At 37.9% G+C, this 25152-nt stretch overlaps 3 protein-coding genes across 3 annotated transcripts; all 3 read right to left on the reverse strand.

The window, feature by feature from the left end:
* Positions 1–479: 479 nt before the first annotated feature.
* Positions 480–16980, reverse strand: LOC105057638 (pyrroline-5-carboxylate reductase). The gene is made up of 7 exons (XM_010940304.4): positions 16717–16980; positions 16292–16340; positions 12970–13061; positions 10966–11038; positions 2133–2253; positions 1845–1950; positions 480–819 (listed from the first exon to the last, which is right to left on the reverse strand). Exons 1-7 carry the CDS (start codon positions 16909–16911, stop codon positions 631–633), a joined length of 825 nt encoding a protein of 274 aa, XP_010938606.1. The 5' UTR covers positions 16912–16980; the 3' UTR covers positions 480–630.
* LOC140853595 (uncharacterized) lies at positions 13087–16015 on the reverse strand. The gene has a single exon (XM_073248251.1). The coding sequence runs from the start codon at positions 15135–15137 to the stop codon at positions 14598–14600; it is 540 nt and encodes a 179-aa protein (XP_073104352.1). The 5' UTR covers positions 15138–16015; the 3' UTR covers positions 13087–14597.
* Positions 16981–18888: 1908 nt separating the features above from the next.
* LOC105057639 (U-box domain-containing protein 44) lies at positions 18889–24719 on the reverse strand. The gene is made up of 3 exons (XM_010940305.4): positions 23916–24719; positions 23279–23579; positions 18889–20864 (listed from the first exon to the last, which is right to left on the reverse strand). The coding sequence occupies exons 1-3, from the start codon at positions 24585–24587 to the stop codon at positions 19408–19410; spliced, it is 2430 nt and encodes an 809-aa protein (XP_010938607.1). The 5' UTR covers positions 24588–24719; the 3' UTR covers positions 18889–19407.
* Between the last annotated feature and the right edge of the window lie 433 nt (positions 24720–25152).

Consider the following 25152-nt stretch of genomic DNA (forward strand, 5'->3'; position numbering starts at 1 on the left):
CATTTATCTAAAAACTTATATTTATTTAAATTAATATTTTTTAGATAATATTTAAATAAAAAAATAATTTATCCATTCTATTTTACAGATGAAAAAAAGACTTCTAAATTTGTTATTCATATTTTTTGCATTACTATTTTTTTAAATAAATTACTAAAATTTATCCATATTTTTTATAATATCCTCTATGCATTTTATGTTTGAAAAAAATGGACAACTAAATTATTGGACATTGAATGATAAAAACTTTGAAAATAAACATAAAATATTTTAAAAATAAAATTAAATGTCTACTGACTAATGAAAAAATAATTTAATCACCTTCTATACGAGTAAATTTTTTTTCATTTCATAAATAAATACTATCCATGAAAAAATAAATTATCCATCTATGAGAGCATGGATAAATTAGTTAATGAAAAAATTGATCAACTTTTATCATATTTATCCACGAAAGAACAAAGGTGTCGCTAAAAATATTAGCAAATGATTCATCTTCTTTGAAGAATAAAACAGTAATCAATTAGGCATTGCGATTAACATGATGTAACAACTCTAGATAATCCAGTTGCCCTTACAAACGCATCCAGACTGATGCGCTACTAGTCAAAGAAGAGCCACTTAGTATTACTATGTTTGTGATAGTTCTTGGCACCGTTTTGTGGCTGCAACAACAGCATTCATCAGCGTACCACGGAATGAACCCCTCTCTAATTCCTGAATCCCAGCTATAGTGGTCCCTGCAGGAGACGTAACTGCATCCTTCAGCTGACCAGGATGTCTCCCAGTGTGGTTAACCATCGCTGCAGCACCTAGAACCTACAGACAGAGAGTTCATGAACACTACATGTTATGGCAAGTTGACCACCCATGTTCGAAAAGGAACGAACTTCCTCTGCTCACAGAGTGATATGATCAAAACTCACTTATAACTTTGATTTCGTGAATGTCACAAAGTGGAGGTACCAAAAAAAGAATATATGTCTATGTCTAGGTATACGCGTGCGTGCATGTGTGCATGCATGTATATATTCAGAAGTGTATGTTTTTCCTTGAAAAAAAAAAAAAGGAAATATTGAAGGATTTTCATTGTGACCATGACCAAATAAACGAAGAGGGTATAGACCATGATTTTAGGTGCCTGCTCATGCCAGGCCAGTGCCGGTCTAGCCATGGGGTAAGTATATACGATGTCAAGAAGCCTGTAGCAAATGGGGAGTAAAAACTTGTTGGTTTGTGGTGTTTTATACTTTGATTTAGAAAATAAAGGGATAATGGTCCAAATCTAACTTTAATTTGGGTAACAGTAGATTTAGGTTAGAAATGTCTATCCATGTACTCTGCTTACATGCACGGTTGCCTGTTTTAACTAGAGTCACACATCTTGTGCATTTCTATCAAGATTATTTGTTTGATAGACCACTGTGCATGATTTAGATTACTAAATGGGGATCTAAGTATTAGATTCTCAAAAAATGGCTATTGTAAAAAATCAATATCTCCAATTTTTTTTTTGACAGAAGATGCTCAAATGGAAAATTGAATACCTAAGAGATAAGGCCATAAACAGCATATTCTTGCAAGTTGGTTTACATGTGCAAACATCGAATTCATGCTACTCGTTCTTTTCAGATATGCACATCAGAGGCTGAGCCCAAAAGCAACCAGTCACAGGTCAAATATAATAATTAGAACTGTGGCACATGCGATGCAAGTGGCTTAACTTGAAGGCAAGTATAAGAGGGGTTTTACTGTGTGGCACATGCAATGCAAGTGGCTCAACTTGAAGGCAAGTATAACAAGGGTTTTACTGAAATTTCATTTAGGAAGATTATTGTACTTACTGTCTGAGAAGCAAGACCAAGAGCAAGATCCCGAGGAAGACCAGCCGCCACCCCTCCATCAGCCAGGGCCTCTATTGCTACATAAATATAAGCAGGGCCACTACCACTGGGATTTGCAGTATACAACCTTAAATATGACATTATTCTTGGAAAAAAAAATGTTCAAGAGCTTTCTACGTTACCTGGTCTCCAAGTATATTACTCTTAAAGGAGAAGCATGCTAGCTAGTATAACATATCATTATGCATCTTCCAAGTTGGCAATTTATGAGTTATAACAATAACATACCTCAAGCCAGTTACAGCATCAAAATATTTTTCATCAGCTGTCCATATCTTTCCAATTGCATTGAACAAACTGGTTACACGTTCTTCGTCTTTCTTAGTTGCCATCTCACCCACACACATGACTAGATAAACACAGGATATCAGGAGCTGTAGCATGCCAGTTCACACAAGAGGTTTCAGTGAAGTAACAAAACTTCTGGTTTCACCTGTTACAATGCGCTATCATAATTCCAATTTTTGTCACGTCTTTTACACAAGTATTCTACCATTGGAATTCCAATACTAAAATAATTACTAGATTTTCAATTACAGAAATGGTTTCATATTGATCATTATACCGTGCATTAAGTACATTCTGCAAATGAAATTAGAAGAGGACAAAAAAATATAAAGGAAGCTTAAACTCGCTAGATAACAAGTATGCAAGAATTTGAAGAAACACTGTGATGGAGATCCTAAGCCACCCTTACGCATTTACACTAGACGTGGGCGCAAATCCAAATTTGATTAGGATTTTCTTATATTGACGATTTGATTTGAAATCTAAATTTGATTAGGATTTTCTGATATTGGTGATTTGATTTGAAATCCTGATTTGATTAGGATGTCCTCAAATTACTGATTTGATTTGTAATCCTGATTTGATTAGGATTTCCTCAAATTGTTGATTTGATTTGAAATCCTAATTTGGTTAGGATTTTCTTAGATTGCTGATTTAATTTGCTTTGATTTTCCTTATTTCCAGGATTTTATATGTATTTCCCTATTTTATTGAGATGTGTTTTTTAATTTTGCTCCTTGCCAGCTATGGGATTATAAGTCTATAAATACGGACTTGTAAGACATCACTAGCATGTTATGAATGATTAAGAATTAAAGTATTTTGCAAAAGTTTCTACTTCGCTGAGTGCTCCTAAATTTCTTCTCTTATCTTTGGTCTGCCATCTATTTCTTCCTCTTCTTCTTCTATCTTGATTCTGCATCAATTGGTATCAGAGCCAAACTGCGATCCATAGTCATTATTTGCTTCACATAAACAACTCATCACATCGCTGCCATAGAACTCTAAAATTTTTGCTACCACCAGAATAGTCGATAGCCCTTGCCATCACCATCATCAATTTTAGAAGGTGTCCATCATTTCTTCGTCGCCAGAATCCAAGCCTCCACCATTGATCATCGACGTATTGCCATTCTTCGATCCTCGTTGCATCCGGAAGGCCCACTCTCTTTTCTTTCTGTCGCTGCCATTGCTCCTCAGGCTAACCCAAACTCAGATCCAGATCTGTACTCACAACCAGATTCGGATCCAACCCAGTTTAAGGCTTCGGATGCGAATCCGACCGGCGAAAAAAAAAAAAGAATCTGTATCGAGTACATACTTTTGGGCCTTTGGAACTCTGACGTAAGGTACATTTTCTCCATACTTGAGATCTGTGACTAATTCCATATTAATTGGTAAACTAGCAAATTGCAAAAAGGTCCAAGTAAACCACTAAAGCCTGTTTATCCCTCCTTTTATTCAAAATCCTACTTACTTGCACCATATTCATTTAGATTTTAGGATTTCTTCTTTCTACCTTTTTGCAAAAAAAAAAAAAATCATATATCACTTCACATAGTTGCAATTATTCATTTCATGATTTTTTTTGCAAGAACAATATAGCAGTTGGGGGATTATTACTTGTAATTTGAGTCCAAAACCCAGCCTTCACTTTTTCACCTAAACGTCTCAAACCATACATTGTTAAGATTGAAATCACCATGACCATTTGAGAGCTCTCCGACGCCCAGGATGCATTGGACAAGCGGGTCAACATCCTTGAACATAAAGTCAATACTTTCCAAACAACTATGGACTAATTTCGAGAAGAGATGATTAAACAGTTTTTCCAATTATAAGTTACTTTAAGCAAACATCACTCTAAGAGCAACTCTATTTCCGCCAATGTTAAGCACGATGGTAGCACAAGTAACAGGCATAACCCTATAGAGACTTCAGATGCTAACCCAGGCTTACTACCTACTCCTGTCGTTCCTCCATTGCACCATGTTAGGACTCCTACTATTTGGGGAGCTAGAGCACCACATGTTGGAAGGAGATTTGCCCTGGCTGCAAACTTTTCTCAAGATGTTTAGCATAGAGGATTCTCACCTGAGTTAGGACACATAGAAGAGGAAGAACCTTATTTAGAGGATGACCTAAGAGCCTACACCAGGCCTTAAAATTTTCATGCCAGGCACCATGATGGAAATCATGACAGACCGCAAAGACACTCCCCTCCTCAATATCACCACAACCAACAGGAATATTATCTTGATAATTCAAGGGATATCACTAAGAGGGTAAAGGTTGAGGTCCCTAGTTTTGATGGCAAACTAGATCCTAATATCTTCTTAGACTGGTTAGCAGACATGAAGGATTTCTTTGAGTGGTATGATATGACCGATAGTCAGTGAGCTTGCCTTGCCAAAATGAAGCTCGTTAGCTCTGCCAAGAGGTATTGGCATGGAGTGCAAATGAACCTAGTACGTCTAGAACGGGATCCTATAGACTCGTGGGTTGAAATAAAAGAGAGATTGCGAGATAAATATATTCCCACATATTATAGAGCTCAATTGGTGGAACAAATGCTCATGCTTAGACAACTATCTTCTAGTGTGACGGAATACCTATCTAAATTTGAGGAGCTACTCATCAGATGTGATATCGATGAGCAACCATGGGTGTTAGTCACTCAATTTATCACTGGACTAAGGCCAGAAATCAAAAGAGAGGTTAAGTTTTATTCACTTGATTCTCTTGAGGCCACCTATCACAAGGCCTTAAAAATTGAGAAGTTCCACAAATATCCACTCAGAGGCGCACAGCTTCCCAAGCTTGGGAGTCATCTCAATCTAGAGTCACTAGGAGTACTTTCTCTAGCCCCGTTGCTTCTAGGGGAAGTAAAAGTCTTGCTCAAAGGACTTCAGCATATCCAGATAAAGATGCTAGTATTACCAACCCTCGCCATAATATCTCTGACATTGAGTGTTATAACTATCATGGTAAGGGTCATATCGCAGCCCGATGTCCTCATCGTACTCTAACTTTAGATCATGATACTGGAAACATGCCAACTAAGGATGACATCCAAGATTTTGAGGCTGAGGAGCATGTATCCGAGTATGAGGATGACAACGAGGAAGGACAAGAAAATGATGACAAATTTTGTGGGGTCATGAGATGTATTTTGTCTACCACAATAAGCATCAATGAATGGAAGCACTTTACATTTTTCACACTTATGTGAAATGTGAGGATGTAGTGTGCAAAGTCATCATTGATGGAGGGAGTTGCATGAATAAAGTTTCAAAGTCAGCTCTTGAAAAATTGAAGTTGCAGCCTGAACTACACCCCCAGCCATTTAGAGTAGCATGGATTGACAAGACTTCATTGTCACTTATTGAGCGATATTTAGTTCCCCTACAGATGGGTGATTACTCGGATAAAATTTAGTGTGATGTCCCTCCAACGGATGTATTCCATGTCTTCTTAGATCAACTTGGCTATATGATCTAAATGTTACTCATTATAGGCAAGACAACACTTATGTGCTAAGGTTTAAAGGTAAAACCATACGGCTTCAGCCCATCAAACCCTCTAAGTTGGATAAGAAAATGGCATGTAGGACTTCGACACCCAGTAGCTCTTCGAGTTCTCCTAGTGCACATGATTTGAGTCCTTCCTATTCTCAACAAGTTGGAAAGAAACACCTCCATCTTTTAACTAGTAGGGAATTTGAGAAAGAGGACAAGAGATCAAGTATTGTTTTAGCTTTAATAGCCAAAGAGATTTCACAAGGGCCGTCTCAATCATGAGTTGACCTTGCCTCAGAGGTCAATCAGTTATTGCATGAATTTGAAGACGTGACATCCGAGGAACTTCCTAGTGAGCTACCACCTATAAGGGACATACAGCATGCCATTGATCTGGTCCCAAGATCTTAGTTGCCCAATTTACCTTATTGTAGGATGAATCCCAAAAAAAGAGCAGAGATCAATTGGCAAGTTGACGGACTTTTGGAGAAAGACTTTGTCAGCCTAGTCTTAGTCCCTATGTTGTTCCTTCTCTATTGACTCTGAAAAAGGATGGCTCTCAGCAAATGTGTGTTGATAGCCACCATCAACAAGATCACCATCAAGCACATATTTTCCATCCCTAGGTTGGAAGACATGATAGACCTTTTGGTCAAGGCTAAATGGTTCACCAAGATTGATTTGCGTTAGGGATACTATCAAATTCGGATTAGACCGAGAGATGAATGGAAGACTGCCTTCAAAACTCAAAATGGACTGTATGAGTAGTTAGTCATTCCCTTTGGATTAACTAATGCTCCTAATACTTTTATGAGGGTTATGACTCAAGTTTTAAAGCCATTCATAGGTAAGTTCTTGGTGGTATATTTTGATGACATCTTGATCTATAGTGAGACCAAAGAAGAGCATTTGAGTCACATTCGTCAGGTTTTCTTGACGTTAAGAGCAGAAAAATTATATATCAATCTCAAGAAATGCTCTTTCATGCAGACTCAGATTGTCTTTTTAAGATTCATTGTCACAGTGGGTATTGCAGCTGATCCCGAGAAAGTGAGAGCTATTAGAGAGTAGCCCGAACCAAAGATCTTTTCTAAGGTTTGTAGTGTTCATGGGTTGGCCACTTTTTATAAGTGATTCGTTAAGGATTTTAGTACCATTATGGCTTCCATCATTGATAGCATGAAGAAAGGAGAATATAAATGGACTGATGCTGCACGCACAGCCTTTAAGGAGATCAAGCAAAAGATGACTGAGGCATCCATTTTGAGACATCCTGACTTTTCTAAACTCTTTGAGGTTGCCTGTGATGCATCTAGAGTAGGCATTGGAGGTGTTTTGAGTCAAGAGGGACATCCAATTGCATATTTCAGTGAAAAACTCAATGACGCTAAACGAATTGCTAAAATATAAATCCAACCCGCCCCATTTACATGACGGGATGGGCCAAACCGACGGATCTAACCCAAATTGACAGCTCACAGAAAAGTTGAGTGCCAGACATGCCCGATGGATTAAGTTTCTCCAGAAGTATATATTTATTCTTAACCATCGTCCAGGAGTTGAGAACAAGCCATCTGATGCACTTAGCTGAGTGGTACATCTCTAGCATACTATGAGTGCTCAGGTGGTAGGGTTTAAGAGATTGAAGGATGAGTACACCACTTATCCTGATTTTGGACTTATATATCCGGAGATCATGGATGGTAATCATCGTGACTATATAGATTTTTTCATCCGAAATGGTTAGTTGTTTAGGAATCTTAGGCCATGCATTCCTCACACTTCATTTAGAGATTTTATTATTTGGAAGTTGTATACTGGTGACCTCGCTGGTCATTTTGGATGTGATAAGACTGTAGCCATGTTAGAAGATCGATTTTATTGACCCTCTTTAAAGAAAGATGTTGCTCGGATTGTGTCCTAGTGTCGCACTTGTCAATTAGCTAAGGTTAGGAAAAGAAACACCGATGTGTAGACACCATTGCCTGTTCCACACACACCTTGGCAAGACCTTAGCATGGACTTTATTCACGAATTGCCTAGGACTGTTAAAGGTCATGATGCCATCTTAATTATTGTGGGCAGATTTTCTAAGATGACCCATTTCATACCTTGTGCAAAGACAACTAATGCCTCACATGTGGCCAAGCTATTCTTCCACGAGGTTGTTCAATTGCATGGCTTACCTTCTTCCATAGTATCTGATAGGGATGTCAAGTTTGTAAGCTATTTTTGGAAGATACTTTGAAAGTTGTTTGGGACAACTTTAAAGTTTTCGTCTGCTTTCCATCCCCAGACTGATGGATAGACTGAGGTTGTTAATCGTAGTCCAGGAGATTTGCTTAGATGCCTTGTAGAAGAAAAATTAAAAAATTAAAACTTGTTGTTATCTACTACTGAGTTTGCCTATAACAACTTTGTTAATAAAACCATTGGTAAGTCTCCTTTTCAGATTGTCCAAGGTTTAGCCCCTCGCCAACCCATTGACCTTGTGCCCTTATCCCATGGATTTCGGCCTTCTGAATCTGTAAAATCTTTTGCTCATTATATTCGAGACCTTCATGCTGAATCAGACATAAGATTGCAATGAGTAATGAGACTTATAAACTTACTGTTGATGTTCATCGCAGAAATCAAAATTTTAATGAGCATGATTATGTAATGGTACGTGTGCGTTTTGAGCATTATCCTAAATATTCTTTCAAGAAATTGCATGCTAGAGCTTCTGGACCTTTTCGTATCATTTGTAAACTAGGACCTAATGCTTATTTGCTTGATTTATCTTCTGATATCACTATTAATCTAGTTTTCAATGTGGAAGATTTGTTTCCTTATCGAGATACTTTCGAGCCTCCCAAAGTGTCTGCAGGTATTCCTATAGGTAGAGATCGGACTTTTTCTGTGCTAATTCCTAAGCTTCCACAAATTCATCAGTCAGTCCGAGAGCAAATTGAGGGTGTCACTAAGGATGAGATTGTGGGTTCAACATATGGTGGATTCTAATGCCGCTTGGTGCACTGGAAGGGACGTCCTATCTCTGATGCTACTTGAATTACTGAAGAGGAGTTTCATTGTCTCAATCCTAATCTTTTGGAGTCATACCAGCATCATAACTCATCGAAGTCAAGTTCTCTTCAGTCAAAGAGAAATGATGGAGATCCTAAGCCACCCTTATGCTACTTGAATTACTGAAGAGGAGTTTCATCGTCTCAATCCTAATCTTTTGGAGTCCTACCAGCATCATAACTCATCGAAGTCAAGTTCTCTTCAGTCAAAGAGAAATGATGGAGATCCTAAGCCGCCCTTATGCGTTTACACTAGACGTGGGTGCAAATCTAGATTTGATTAGGATTTTCTTATATTGATGATTTGATTTGAAATTCAAATTTGATTAGGATTTTCTTATATTAGTGATTTGATTTGAAATCTTGATTTGATTAAGATTTTTTCAAATTGCTTATTTGATTTGCAATCCTGATTTGATTAGAATTTCCTCAAATTGCTGATTTAATTTAAAATCCTGATTTGATTAGAATTTTCTTAGATTGCTGATTTGATTTGCTTTGGTTTTCTTTATTTACAGGATTCTATATATATTTTCCTATTTTGTTAAGATGTGTTCCTTAATTTTGCTACTTTCCAACTATGGGATTATAAGCCTATAAATACTGGCTTGTAAGACATCACTAGCATGTTATGAATGATTGAGAGTTAAAGTATTTTGCAAAAGTTTCTACCTTCTCTAAAATTTCTTCTCTTATCTTTGCTCTGCCATCTATATTCTTCCCCTTCTTCTATCTTGGTTCTACATTATGCTGTAAATACTATTAAGGGCCATGTGCAATCCACAGAGCTTGGTGTCCAAGCAAGCCCCTAGGATAGCATGAGGTGACCCAAATGGGCTCACCGTGATAATCTAAGATCACCAGAAATCTAAATCTTGTGGTGATCTAATCACCAGTGATCTAAGATCATGGCATTTGATGGGCCATGGTCTAGTGATTAAAGATCCACAGATATCTACGCATAATTTGTTTGGTATTTTATAGGAATCCAAGATCACTGATTATATAATACCAAAACTATCCATGATATATTCTATAAAAATATATTTATTAATCATATATAATATATTAGAAATAAAATATTACTATATTTATTAATATATTAGCAATTAATAAACTCTATAAGAATATAGTTATTAGTCCTATAAATTATTAATCCTACAGAAATATATTAATTGTTATTATAGAATTAATATTTTTTATACCTATAATATATTATTTATTAATATAAATATTTATTTTGATTAAAAAATAAGATAAATAGAAGTAATATATTAAATATTTTTATTATATAAATATGAAGTACAATAAGATATTTTTATTCTAATTGAAAATTATCACTGAATCATAATATGACACTAATATGATTACTAATATATTATAATATAATATATATCATAAATATAATATATAATATCAAATAGAATATAATATCATATATACAATATTGATATAATATATTAACGGTATATTGATATACCATTTTTTTTTGCTAGACTAAGGGATATTTTTGTCCTTATATTTCAGCCTAAAATCCCTGCCTGTGAGTGATCTTAGATTTCCGACCTCGAGGATGGATATCCCATCACTGGATTGGGAGATGATTTGAAGAGGGAGGTTGATTTGAAATTATTGCCATGTAGAATCACCATGATGAAGCCAAACACGGTGATTTTATCATCTCTACCCATATCACCCTTGATCCTGGGTGAATCACCCCATTACAAATGCCCCCTGGGTCGTTCAACCACACTAAGCTATTAATTTATGAACATATATATAAATAAATCTCTATTCTGTTTTGCACCCATTGTTAGTTTTAGACAGAACCTGTTAACTAACATGAGACATACTTAGCTAAATTGATAAGGACATTATCTTTTTCTGATTTTGTGATCAAAAGATATATTTAGCTCCTAATCCAAATATCATATCTTGATTAAATGTCAGATCTCGATTATATAAATTACACTAATAAAACAGTTATGATGATTCTTGATCACTTGAAGCAGATAAACAGATTTTGCACACTTGTCAGGACCCCACCATATGACGTGGCCCTTCCAAGGCAAATCTAGATCCTTAGGCCTGTCTGGTAAGCCAGACACAACAGAAAACAATGCCATCATAAAGAATATTACAATATATCTGATAAAAGAAAACAAAAAGCATGAAGTAGTCAAATATCACCTGACGCTGCTAGACCAACAGCAGCAGGAGTATTTGGCATCACCCTTATTATTCGACGCTGGCCAGACCACTCCTGTAAAACAACTTAAGCAGATATGGCAAGTTAGCCATGATAGCGGATATGTGGATACCATAATATAGAAGGGACAATAATGAGAAAGGACCGCATGAATAAATATTGTAGACATTGAAAAAGTGCGAAAAAGAAAGGAGCAGCTGGGCTACGCAGTTTCCACATTTTTTTAAAAAAAGATGAGCCAACAATACTGCAAAAAAATAGATGATTTCCTAAAAAATGTATAGAAAAAATTCTAAAAATCATGTTACAGGTACATTCGCTTGTAATTGTTGACATCAGGCACTTGTGAGACATCATGACAATTTACTGATACCCATGCCTTACCCATTACATATCTCAAAAAAAAAAAAAAAAATCTCAGTGGTGTCAAGATCAATGTATTTTCTTTTTCTAATTAGTGCAATTTAAAAAATGATATAAGTAGGTTTTCGAAGAAGTTATGATCAATATATAACAAAAGAAAGGTACTACTTGAGTCATTTTTCGCATATAGAGGGCATCAAATCAGCCAGGCATGTTTACCTCAAATCTCTCAAAGTCTTGAAACAACAGTTGACTAACAGGGTAGACTGGTCAAACCCTCGAGCCAGAAAGCATCAGAAATTTCCAGAAGGGCAATGGGATCATGGAACAACAAAAAAGATAACTTTAGAATCTTTTGATCAGAATCAGATCAGAAAAACACAGTGGGGGACAGTACACAAATGAAGATAATGCAAGTTATGAGAAATTCTAGAAATTAGGTTTCATAGAATTAGACATAGTAGAAAACAATAAAAGAATGGAAAATAATTGAACAAGCTAGTAACCCTCATCTATAGATCTTTCTGATGAGATTTTGAAGGCTAGAGAATGTCATATACATGAAAGAACAAAATGAAGATACCCAGGGCTGTCCATGGACTAGCCCATCGTTAACTTGGCAAGGGCAAGCTCAAGCAAGACACTCAAAACTCCAGCCAAACGAACATTTACAAACCCTATTCAGGTAGCAATAATCAACACCAACATTCCCTCTTAATTCATCTTAAAATGAAGTGGTAAGAATAACTTAATCTAAACAATTTAAAAAGGAAATTAACTTTGGATTACTCGTGCTTAGCCCAGTCATATGAGCAAGGCATTCAAGCTTAGAAGACAAGCTAGCCAAACTTCTTCAAGCTTGGTTCTTGTGCCATGTAAACAAGGTCTTGAGACAAGCCCAAGCTTCTATTCATCTTTTGTGTGACAACTACAGCAAGCTGAGCCCAAAAGCGGGGTTGAGCACTTGAGATTGACTCATTTACCAAATAAACAGGTGTATTATCAAATTGAAGTCAAGGTTCATAAGAGCTCATTTCATTTGTAGCAGCTAGTCTTGACTAATTTTCACAAAAGCATACAAGCCATATCCCAAAAATCTGCAGTCAGCAGGAATCATAATTCAAAAGCATGAAAACCTTTTCACCATGGGCATCTTTAAAATTGTGATACTGCCTGTTTAACCTTCTACCTTGCAATATCAAATGCTCATATTGGTGATACATATATTATTATTATTTGTCTACATATCACACACATGCAACACTAGAAGGGCATAATTTATTGAACTGGATGTGGTACTGACCTCGATTCTTTAATACTTACCACCTATTTTCAATCTAAATCTATAGATGCAGCATAAGCTGTACATGATTTTCAAGGCAAAAGATTATATTCCTTGATGTTTCACACTAAATCCATATTGTAGCCGCAAACTACTAAGCCTATCTCAACTACAATTATACCCCAAAAAAACTGAATTTAAATCATTGTAGTACAATTCTGGAAAAAGAGTAGACAAGAACAATGGTCACATGAAGCAGGGAGCATTAGATCATGCAAAAGTGAATTGTTCTATTTTACAAAAAATGTATAGTACAAGGAAGATTGCATTTTGTACAGACCTGAAGATCCTTTAACTTGATTCCTGCAGCAACGGACACTAGAACTTTCTCCTCTGACAAAAAAGACTTCAGCTCTAAAAGCACCTTTTTAACTGTATAGATCACCTTATCAGCTCAAAACATGGGATGGAGATTACACAAAAATCATTCAGATTGTTTTTTTTTTTTAAAAAAAAAAGCAGACATCTTCCATATTTTATCAATGAAACATTATGGCAAATTGACAGTTGGACAAGACTGAAGTATTCAGGCAGCAATTTAGGTACCAATTACAGGGTATGCTAAGAAACCATACTGACAAAGTTGGAATGATCAAACAGTACATCAAAAGAACAAGAAGCCATGCCTTAGATTACATCCTTGCATCTCTGTCTATGTTTCAAAATATGCTTTGATCAAGCATTGAAATGGCATAGGCAATTAGGTGCCTAGAGCATGCAAATGATAAATTTACTGATCCAAATTTTTCAAGACAATAAATGGCAAAGGTGGTTAAAGTTTATGGCCACAAAACTTTTGTTTGATGTGTGGACATTTCAATTCTGTCGGACATTTGTGCTTGTGCTTATAAGCAAGTTTTTCAGCATTTGTTCTGATACCCAAAACAGTAATCAACTGGTACAGTATCCATATTGTCTGATTGTTGGTACCAAAACTCGGTAAAGGGGCAGAGTCTGAGTAAAAATTTCCTAACAGTACAAGCCAATATATGCAGTATGGACCAATACAGCCATGTGCTGAAAAACATGGTTATGAGAATGAGATTCTTGTCAGATGGCAGTCCTCCAGGGACTTTAGACATTCATGGTACAGCTTCATTACCAAAGATACCATCCACAATCCTTATATTGATGTAAATGGTTTGTTAAGCCTAACCACCTCCAAGAAGTTGGAAAAGAATCACTTTTCTGACTAATTCTGTATCATGAAGTGCCTTGAAGGCAGATTCATAACCACTAGATGTCAGGTCTATGGAATTACTCTGAAGGGGCTGGCTGGCACATGCATTCCAATACATACATGCTCTGGACATTATTTTTTAATCCTCTCCTTAAAGTTTGATTTTGTAAGAATGCTGTGGCAAACAAAGAGTCAAAAATTTGATGCATATTAAACGTGACAGCACTAGACTTTGAATGTAAGGACCCAATACCCCTTGGCATTATTATTTATCATGCCCACTCATTCATCTTCTGTCTGTTATTCTTAATTCAGAATGTGATATTGCCACTGGGGTTCCAACCTATAATCTGAGATATATTTCAACAATGAAATTAACAAATACCAAAACAATGACATAAAAAGTGTGTGATTCCTATTTGTTATTAATAAAATCTCAAGGTAAGAGGTCCTTTCTTGCAGCATTATTGCAGACACAAATTAGACTGCATTCTTGTTGCAGAACAGGTATTGGAAAAGTGATTACTCTTTTTGCAAGCAATTGAATCTTGGTTATAAGGATTATATTTTATTATTTAAGTTGACTATGAAGAGATTTAAGGTGTGACTTTGTATGAACAAGGCTAGAAGTGGGCCGAGCCAGGCTAGGCCACACCCCTGCCCGAGCCTAGTCTGAAATATTTTTTCGGGCTTCAGGTTGCACTTAGGCCCGAAAGTTTTTGAAAAATTTAGGCCCGAGACTGACTCGAGCCTGGGCCCAAGCCTAGCCCGAACCCAATTGGGCCAGCCCAATCACATTTTCTGCCACAAGCGGCAGCAATGGCAGTGGCAGAGGAGGGTGGATCGCTTGGAAGGGTAGCGGCATCAGGTGCAGCGGTGGTGGAGGGTGGATCGTGTGGAAGGGTAGCGGCATTGGGTGCGGTGGTGGAGGGGAGGAACGCCGACAGCAGAGCCGCCTTGAGGAGGAGCGGGCAGCAAGGGTCACTGGAGGAGAAGCTATCCGAGTGGTGGAAATTCCGATGGCAGCTATAGGTCGTGCATTTTAGCACCTCCAACGTCCCTTCCTCACCTCCCGGCATGAACTCCATGCACCCATCAAATGCCTCCCCGTCGATCGCCGCTGCATGGTTCCTCATGCACTCCCCGTACCTCCCCCCACCATCGACTCTGGCAGCAGAGGCGGCAAGCTTCGCCGCTGCCCTTAGCTCTTCTCCTAGACCCCATTTACTTCTCCCTGTCTTGCCGTATGGCACCACACTTAAATCCATTCCCAAAAAATCCTGCCGCCTTCTCTCGCTATCGCTTTCTTATTAGGCCTAAAACCAAGCCAATGTGGAGGGTTTTTTCAGTTGGCCGACGGAGAAATTAGGCCTAAAACCATGTGAGGGATGGCACAGCATGGGGAGTGTGTGACCGTCTGATGGATGGACGATGGGGAAGATCCATGGACCCGTGGTGATGGGATGGACAATACTGGCATGGCATGTCTAATCGGGCTGGACATTGGGCTCGGGCTCGCGCGGGACCCAAGTCGAGCCAAAGATACACCCAAGCCTAGCCCGAAAGACAAATGAGCCCTATAATTAAGCCCACATCTAGACTGAACTATTTCGAGCCTAGTCCAAAGCCCGACCGGAGCCCAATTTCAGCCCTATGTATGAATGAATGATTAAAGCAGATCAAAGCAAATCAAATATTTGACATGGATGAAACACAAATTCAAACACTTCACATTCCTCCAGGCAATTGTAGAATTTTAAAAGTCTCACTGCGCACATGACTTAGGCTTAAAATTTGCCGTCTCGGTACCGGATCTCATACTGATACCATTCTATTATAGTGACGGTACACGGTATGATACAAGAAAGACATACCAAGTATGGGTACAATACGAGACTACATACTGATATGGTACAGTATATCCCATAAAATATGGTACGGACAAATAAGGCAAACCTTGCTTAGGCTCCTTATGTCAATGCTCTTGCCCAAAGAAGTTAATTAGTATTTAATACTTTATGTTAAATAAAGTCATCATATCCCAGGTGGAAGGCCTTGCATGTTGATCAATTAATGCAAGATATCTCATGCGATTGATCTCACATGACTAATGAACAAGTTATATTTTAGCAAAGACAAGCATGAAAAAATTAATTATCATAACAAAGTTGAAAAATCAATTCAATCAAACTGTACAATTTAACTGCTGAATTTACCCATGCAATTTCCAGATTATGAATAAATAATTTGCAACACAATGTTTTCACATGTATAAAGGAAGATATCCAAGTTGAGATATCAACACATTTGGTCATATCAATGCAAAAAGCTTCCCATAAGTAGCTTTTTCTTTCACAATGCATGTATGATGAAGCAAGACTCTGTTGTACAGCTTATGGAAGCTTATGGAATGGTAAAGTACCGATTTGAGGTTTCACGGAGAGAATAATGATGTCGCTGTCATCAACTACCTGCTTATAAGAAACAGCGTATGCATTAGAGGTTTAATATGACCGAAACAAAGAAAAGGCGCAACAAGTAATCAAATTTCATCCGAAGTCGTCTCACCATTCCAGAGTCAAGCATATAAAGACGTGAATTCATGCAAAGAAAAGAGATAATTAATCTGAACAAAGAAGCAAATTTTACCGATAAATCATCATCAAATGATAATATAAACGAGAACTCTTGATCAATGGAATGAAACTCCATCGATCAAAAGTTTTGAGCTCATCAATCAATAAAATTACTGGGAAATAAACAACCCAAGAATCCGCTCATCAATCCAACATCTTCAATCGGTGAAAAGGACAATGGAGCTGATTTGAAATGAGAAGGATGGGTTACCTGGGCATTGGTCTCCAAGATCTTGACGCCGAAGGACTCAAACACGAGCCGGCGCTCCGTGCGGCAGTGGGTGATGCGGATGCTCGACGGGGGCAGGACGCCGAGCTTGGCGACCCCTCTGGCGATGCTCTCCGCCATGTTCCCGGCGCCGATGAACCCGAGCTTGAACATGTCCAGTGCCGCTGTCGCCGCCATGGGCAAGGACGCCGGCCACCAGGGTTTTTTCTCTGTGGTTTACAGGAGAAGATTCTTTTCTTTTGTCGTTGACTCGTTGTTATATTTTTATTTATTATTTATTTCAAGTGTCCCAGTGACTGAGCCCCGCAGGGTCGGACCGGGGCGGACCCTATCCGGATGGATACAATTTATAATTTATACAATTATCTTGTAAGAATTTATACTTTATCCATTGCTTGACTGAGGAATTTGTTGTCCGTAGAGTTTTCCTGCTAAGGTGGCAATGTGTGATCTGGCCTTGTATAGACATAAAAATTTTAAATCCAATAATAGATCCTTCAAATTAAAAATTTAGATTATTAAATATGATTTATATTAAAAATTTAAAAAAATTGATATATTTTGATAGCCTGCAATGTACGCACAAAGTTGATACAAAAACACACGAACATTAAATATACTAACATAATAAAATACATAACAGAATAAACAAATTAAAATATATCATAATTTATATATTTAAGATATAGATAAATTTAAATTTATTAGATTCTGATGATTAGATTATAGTAATATGATACTACTAAAAGCGTTAAGCTGAAATATGTGAATTTTGTTTTTCAAATATTTTTTATAATATTAGTTCTTATTCTATGGTCTAGTTTGAACTTTAAATTTGAATAGTTTACCATTAATTCTAAATAGTTCATCTTTGTTGAGTTAATGCAAACTGTGGAGTCCAACTCTCTCTCTCTCTCTCTCTATATATATATATATAGAGAGAGAGAGAGAGAGAAAGAGAGAGAGATATGTATATAGAGAGAGAGAGAGAGACCTAAATAATTATCAAAAATAAACATCAGTTTATATAATTGCCAAGAATTTTACCAGTTGGGAGAGCTATTCAAATGCCTACTTTCTATGATGATCTTTCAAACAAGGGAGTCAACGAAGGCCTTGATGGAGGTGCGGTAATTATCAAAAATATGCGAAATTAGAGCATGAATCAGGTCCATATGATGGTCGGTCAAAACAGCCTGGAGTTCAACAAAAGCGTTGACAGAATGGAAACCAGTAGGGTAAAGTAAGAAAGCAAAAAAAAAAAAAAAAAAAAAAAGAAAGAAAAAAAAAAAAGCACATTCATTTAATTATTTTTTAAAATAATATTATCTCGAAAAACAAACCTGAAATAAAAGAACAAAGAGTTGAAAAAGTGCGCACTTTATGTCGGTCTTTCAGCATGATTGACAATGATTTTCAACTGGGGGAATGCCACTCACGAAAGACTTCGAATTTCGTATTAAAATTTGATGACCTTCCTTGTATCCATTATCCAACAGCCAGCCATTAGCTGGACATGAACCTCTCAGACAGTGGTGCATCACTATTTCTTTTACCCCTTTTTCTTTCTCCACACACCATGTATTGAATCTTAATTAAGTGAAGCAGATGAAAGCAACATTTTCTACAGTTTATTTACCGAAAAAGTGACTTTTTACAGCACCAAAATCACTATCTTTTCCTTCCTTAAACCTATCTAAAGTTTCAGCTTTATCATATGGGAATCCAAGCATGAAGCTACATTTTTCCTTATAATATGGGCTGCAAACTGTCAAAAGGAGATGAAAGTTTTGATTATTATGAATGCTCTCAAGTGCTTATTAAGTACACACGTTGTAACCAAAAGAAAAAAGAAGAAGAGAGGAAAAAAAAAACACACTGAACAATAAGCTAGCAGTCTCATGATGGCAAGCTGTCCTTTTATTTATTTTTTTTTTTCGAAACCATGCATGCAGATAATTGTCTTATTCCCTGTGAAGTAGAATTCCAATTCCCATTGCTGCAGAAAAATAAAAATCTGATAAAACAGATAATTTGGACAACATATTGCTTCCATGCAGGGTTTAATGGGCTCCATCAGCCATTGGACTCCATAACTTCCACAAAAATAATGATTCAAACTATATTCACACACACCCACACGACATCAGAGGGTGTTGGATATTATCTACATGTGATAATCTACTAGTAACCTCATTCTCAATAACATGTACAAACAGCTAACAACGGTAACCTGTAAACTGAGTATTTCCCCTAATTGCATCTCTACATTTTTCTCCCTAAAGAATTAGAAACCGCTCCTCTCTATATACTTCACAATAAAATATAAAAAAGAACAAATTAAAGAAAACAATTTCCCGATGGTAGCTTGATATAGAATCTTTTTTGTTTTTTTTTCCCTCATGTTATAAGGTTGCAGATTACTAGGAATCTTTTGAAGTCTGCTCAGAGAAAAATATGTTCTTGCTTCCAACTACTGCTTTCAGTCTGCACCACTTTTTGGGCGTGACCAATAACCATTAGCTAAGCAACTCTGTGCAATCGTCTGCAAGTACAAACAAACGAAGAAGCATGGTACATTAATAAACGACATCATCTTTGCCTGCCAAAGGACTTCAAGCTTTCTCTACAACGTATTTAGATGATTCCACACAATATCAAAACTGAACCCTCTCAGAAGTAGCTCGATTGCATCAGCAAGAGCTGGAGGTGTGCCAATATCTTAGCAATCATTGGTTTCAGTGTTGGATCTCCCTTTTGTGCAAGATCAATAAGCATATTCTGAGCAGCTTCGCCATATTGCTCTCTGTAAGTTGGAAGCCTAAATATCCTCTCTAGCATCCAAATTGCTTTTTCTTGAGATTTTAAACTACCCACTCCAAGAATTCTTATGAGAGCCTGAATTCCTGCTGCTTTATCTAGAGCAGTGCTTCCATTTTCCCATAGCTCGTCATGCATAAGAGTTGCCAGAGCACTGAGAACTGCTTCATCTGCTTCACGCTCTTTGCCTTCCAGAATTTGTACCAAAGGTGATAGAGCACCTGCCTTCACTAGGCAAAATGTGTTTTTGACAATGCAATTATCTTTATGAACCTCACAGAATCTTTCAGAGGGAGGAGGAAGGCAGAGCCATCTTGATGATTTGACCTTGCATAAAGCAAGTGAATTCTGTGACAGTTGAGCCAATGATGTTGCTGCTCTAGACTTGGCAATCACTGATCCACTTGAGAGTAGCTTCACAAGGCAAGGAATTACTCCATGGGCTGCTGATACTTTTTGGAGTTTCTTATCCCAAGGAACAGTAAAACGAATCATTACACCAGCAATGCTCTCAAGTAACCATCTCCTTGTAGGAGTTGAAGAGGCTGAGATGCTTACTCCAAGTAAAGAGATCAAAACTGGGAGTAGGTTTAACCTTGTAAGTGTCTCTGTCGCCTTTTTGTCATTCACAGGCAGGCTACTTAGTATGCCAACAGCAGCAGCCTTTTCACTATCAGATGTTGATGTGGAAATGATGTTTACTAAGATGTTGAGATGGGTTTCTCCTAGCTGCTCAATTAACTCTCCTGCAAAATCTTTAGAAAGATTGAAGAGCAGTTTCAGGGCAAAGTTTCTGATTTCGGCATTGCTGTCAATCAGAAATGGTAAGAGAAGCTGCACTGCACCATTTTCTTTCATTTTAACTCTGGCTCTTTTAGCTTTTGAATGGCTGGCTATGCTATTAAGAGCCTGTAAAAGGTGAAGCTGGATTGTTGGGCTGGATAAATTAAGAAGTGAGAGCATTTGCTGAGCCACATCCTTATTTGTAAGAATTAGTTCAGACTGAGCTAGGCTTGCAAGTATAGCTGAGGCGGGTTCTCTAAGAGTCATGAGCACAGATGTGACAGAGAACAGAAGTTGAAGCAGAGGTGCTACAATACCCGAACTAATCAAGAGTGGAATATTTTCTGCCAAGCTAGAGAGGTTACGCAGGGCTCCCAATGCAGACAACTTGGCTTCAAGATTCCCTGATATGAACATTTTCACAAGTGGTTTAATCGAGCCCTTGTCCCCAAGCACAGCTTTCATTTGGTCTGTGAGTTCCATCCTTGAAATTGCTGTTGCCATGAGAATCTTGTTCATATCAGAACCTGCAGAGGAACATCAATCAGACTACAAAAAGAGAGAGCAGACTATGTTATACTACAACAAAGAGAAAAAAAGCTATTAAATTCTAGGCCAAACCATGGAAACATTTCATGAGACCTGGTAAAAGGTATAGGGGAAGCAAGTCCTCTTCATGCCCATAATTGCCACACGTGACATGCAAGACAAGTTGCTGACCATGGAGAAAGATGGCCATTTATACATTCTTAACATGCATATACCCAAAGAATCACATAGATGAAGTCATGAAACATGTAGGAATTTTCAAATCAAGAACACCATGTTCTAGATATCCAAGTTCTTTAATTCCATATATAGTTAAGCCGCAGTGTTGGAAGTGTCATCATATCAAAGCCATCTCTGTTAACTATAGGATTCTTTACCAGGCATTAAGGAGATGACTTTTTTGCCCTGTATATTGGTTGTGAGGTAACACAAGAATGAACCTACATTGTATTAGGTCTTTAAAATCCATAAAGGCATCGTCAGAAACTCAGCCAATTTCTTCAAGCAACTGGGGTGAAATAAGAGTCCTGTTCCATGTTCCTCAAATCAGTCACCACTAGGGGTAGGTGCAGCTGACTCATTCATGCTTTGTCAACTATACATGGTGACCATAAAATGGTGGCAACATTTCTTGGTTCCTAGAGTGGTGATTGTGCATCAGCATATGGATGCAGGGTTACCTGGAAACAATTCATGTTCTTGATAATCTTTGCATACCCCTGAGTTGAGGGATCCCTGTGCCCTAGTATTAATCACTAAAGACTTAAATTATTAGACTGTGTAGGAGTGCAGACTGAGTCATGAATTAGCATACATAGTGTGCTGTATATGATTGTTACCGCAGACATGTGGGATGCCTATCAAGGAATCTACACCTCAATAAAGAAGAGACCATATTGAATTAAAATAATTGAATGGATGAGTAAATCTAGTATTACTAGCTTTTCTTTCATGAGCTTGGTTAACAAATTTGTTATAAAAAAGATGGTATATGCATGCTTTGAAAACTTTTTCCCCCCCTTCAAGAAAGAGTTTCTCCAATGTCAGATTAAACTTAAAGCCTACTTGATCATATCTATATTGGTAATGGGTTAGATTCACTTCATCATGCTCGAGAATCCATGCAAGATACTGTTATAGTGGAGGGATTTGTCTCACAATATTCCAATTTTCAGGGACCTCGTTGCAATATAAATGACAAGTCATTACGAGGGTCATATATCTTAGCCCAACTACATTTTGAATTATTGTTGTAAAAAAAGTTAACTTTGCAACTAAGTTTAGTTGGTGTTTGAATTATTGCTGTAACCAAGGCTTGTAACCAAGTTCAGTTATGAGTTGTCCTAAGAAAGTATCTCAGCCACAAGTATCATATACCAAAAATTATCCAAGGAATTGACAGAAGAAACTATCCATTCACCATCTCTCATTTTCTATTATGGTATATAAGCCCTAATGATCCTCCATCTCCTCCTCATTCCCTCCAACCGTACTACATAGGATAACAAACATAACGTGACAGAAAGACTAAAAGAGAATCTTGAGAGTACATATAGGTCAAAGCTCTAAGGATTCAAAGCCCTAATGATTTGATTAGCTGATAGATTAACCTTTTGTCATGAACTTCATAGACTTGTAGCCATACCCCAATCTCGAATTACTTGCACACCCTACAAGCTTAAAGTCTCAACCTACTTGTATTAGAGCCCATGGACCTACATGTCCAGAACAGTAGGTTGTGAATATAATATCAGTCAAACTCTTTCATCCCCTTGGAGCATCATATGTTGCCATACGATGCACTCACAACCAACTGATATGATCTTAAGAAATCAGTTTGGAGAATCACATGAATAGATATACCATCCAGAACTTCAAACTGACTAGGGGATTCTTAAAATATATTTGGGAACTCACTCCAATGACAAAAGCCTTGAGAATGCAATCAAATGACCGGAAACAAAATAAAATTTGCAATCACTCACAAGGTAGTGCTTTCCAACAGTATCCAACCATAAGGTCAAAGCTCGCATATGAACAATAGCTGACTTTAATATTATTGACACACCATGTACACTAATGACTAACAAATTCAAACATGAACACCTATCAGCACATACAAGCAAAGTTGCCCATGATAAGAAAGAATCACAGCCTGTTGTTAGGAAAAAGAATTTCTCAACACATTTCTGGTTAGTATGAGAATCAAACTATAATTCAGATAGTAAACCAAAATATCATAGAAGTCCCAAAGACAAAATCACTATAATGTGTAGTTTCGATGCCAAAGTAAGGTGAAAGAGTCCACATCAGAATAGCCTTCCTTGTACTAAAATTTCTAGGATAACAAACAAAATCTGATAGAAAGAATAAAAGAGCATCTTGGGAGTACCTTCTTTTAAATAGTGTACTAATGGCTTGAAGTAACCAGCCTCCGCCATGAGAAGCACGTTCTGCGTGTTGCTCGACAAAGCACATAACAACTTCCCAGCATCAGATGAAGCAGATGGATCATCTCCATTGAGCAATGCAACCAGCATCACTATACAACCTTGAATTCTACCAATTCTTTGGCGAACTTTAACAATATCCGAAAGATCCAAAAGCAGCCCTACAGCTTGCCTCCTCTCATCGACATCCCTTGACAAAGACCTAACAACACTCGAAAGAGCCTCGATACCTGCCATCTTCCCCTGCAAAACCAAGTAACAACACAATCAAAGAAAGCAAAGAAAAGAATTCAGGAAAAATTCTGAAAGATCATATCAGCCAAATCACATCTATATCTACTTTTCCACTATCCTAACAAGTGGATTAAATAACAAAAGAAGCAGAGTTTTAAGACAATTTATGTGATTCAGCTGACTGCACATTAATTTAGTAAATGGGGAAAGAAAGAAGATGAATACTAGCAGAGGAGGACATACCGCCATCCAAGATATCATTTTTTTCATACGTGTTTAGCTCGCTAAAACATCATTGAAATAAGAAGAGCAATACAAGTTCTTAAATTGATTCTAAAATTTTACCTTATTCTCATCACTATGAAAGGCGAGGCTCCTCAGCAAGAGGATTATCTTCAACCTATTATCGCTCTTCGCAGAAGCCAACCGATTCAACAAAACTGGAACCAAACACACGCCTTCCTCTCTCACCAATCCCTCCGTAATCAAAATTCCAAGCTCCAGAAGCACAACCCCTAGCTCATCCTCATCTCCGCTCTTTACCCGCACCACCAAATCCTCAACATCCACCACACCACCACTCTTCGACCCATCAAATCGCACACCCATCATCTCCCTCTGCAACTCCCCAATCTCCTCCTTCTTAACCTCATCCAAAGCATCCCCCCATGCATCAAGAAAAAGACCGAGGCATCTCCCGAGGTCCCAAACGCAGCCCTCCATCAACCGCACGGCCACCGGCGAGCCGGCGGAGCTCCTGACCAGTGCCCGGGCACGCCGGAGCTCGGCGCCGAGGGTCTCCATGGCCTTCCTTATTGCCGGCGTCTCGGAAACCTCGGGTTGTGGAAGGCCATGGAGAATTGGCGCCAACCGTTCGACAAAAGCGGCAAAGATGGGGAGGGCGGAGGTTAAGTTGAGAGTCTCGGCTTCGGGATCGGTGGCGAGGCAGACCGTCTCTTCGACTGAATCTAGAAGGTGGGAGAGGAGCTCAACGGTGTCGGAATTGGGCTGCTGCATGGTTTTTTTGGGGTTTGGAGGTGAGTGGGTTAAGGTGGGGGGCGAGAGAGATAATAATACTAGAGAGGAGAAAGCGAGTGGTGGGGTGGAGAGATGAGGCGAAGACGGAGTCAGCAAGGCGGTTGGGATGCTTGTGAGAGGAGAGGAGGGAGAGAAGTCTTCCAAACGAAGTGATGGTAATCTTTTCTTTCTTTCGAGTCGCTCTCACCATCTGTCTCTTTCTTTTGGGCGGGGCAGGCTTGGAGGAGCGGCTCGGAACCTTGATAAAGACGATGATGGCGCGTGTCAACCGAAGAGAGATCGGACTGCTTCAACGCGTCTAGAAGCAAGTGGACTAGATCAGAGCCGGCGGTGTCGTGGGGTTTGAGTCGGTCATGAACGATTGTCCTCAGATTTTTGAGTTTTTTTTAATTAATATATAAAAAAAAATTATTTATCTACATAATTTTATTTTAAATTTATTTATCAAAATGATGTAAAATCGATAAAACATTATTTCGAATGGTATTTTCTATGACCACATCATCTCTTATTTTTTCACGTAGACTAAAAAAAATAAAAAATA

This window comes from Elaeis guineensis, chromosome 14, assembly GCF_000442705.2.
Source record: "Elaeis guineensis isolate ETL-2024a chromosome 14, EG11, whole genome shotgun sequence".
Classification (NCBI taxonomy): domain Eukaryota; kingdom Viridiplantae; phylum Streptophyta; class Magnoliopsida; order Arecales; family Arecaceae; genus Elaeis; species Elaeis guineensis.

Coding starts and splice junctions, on each gene's coding strand:
- LOC140853595 (XM_073248251.1), bottom strand. CDS start 15,137: ATGGATTTAAGTGTGGTGCCATACGGCAAGACAGGGAGAAGTAAATGG.
- LOC105057638 (XM_010940304.4), bottom strand. CDS start 16,911: ATGGCGGCGACAGCGGCACTGGACATGTTCAAGCTCGGGTTCATCGGC. Junction 16,341..16,716: donor TCTTGGAGACCAATGCCCAG/GTAACCCATCCT, acceptor TCTTATAAGCAG/GTAGTTGATGACAGCGACAT. Junction 2,254..10,965: donor TGTTGGTCTAGCAGCGTCAG/GTGATATTTGAC, acceptor GTGTTTATCTAG/TCATGTGTGTGGGTGAGATG.
- LOC105057639 (XM_010940305.4), bottom strand. CDS start 24,587: ATGCAGCAGCCCAATTCCGACACCGTTGAGCTCCTCTCCCACCTTCTA. Junction 23,580..23,915: donor TTCATAGTGATGAGAATAAG/GTAAAATTTTAG, acceptor TTGGTTTTGCAG/GGGAAGATGGCAGGTATCGA. Junction 20,865..23,278: donor AGTACACTATTTAAAAGAAG/GTACTCCCAAGA, acceptor GTTCCTCTGCAG/GTTCTGATATGAACAAGATT.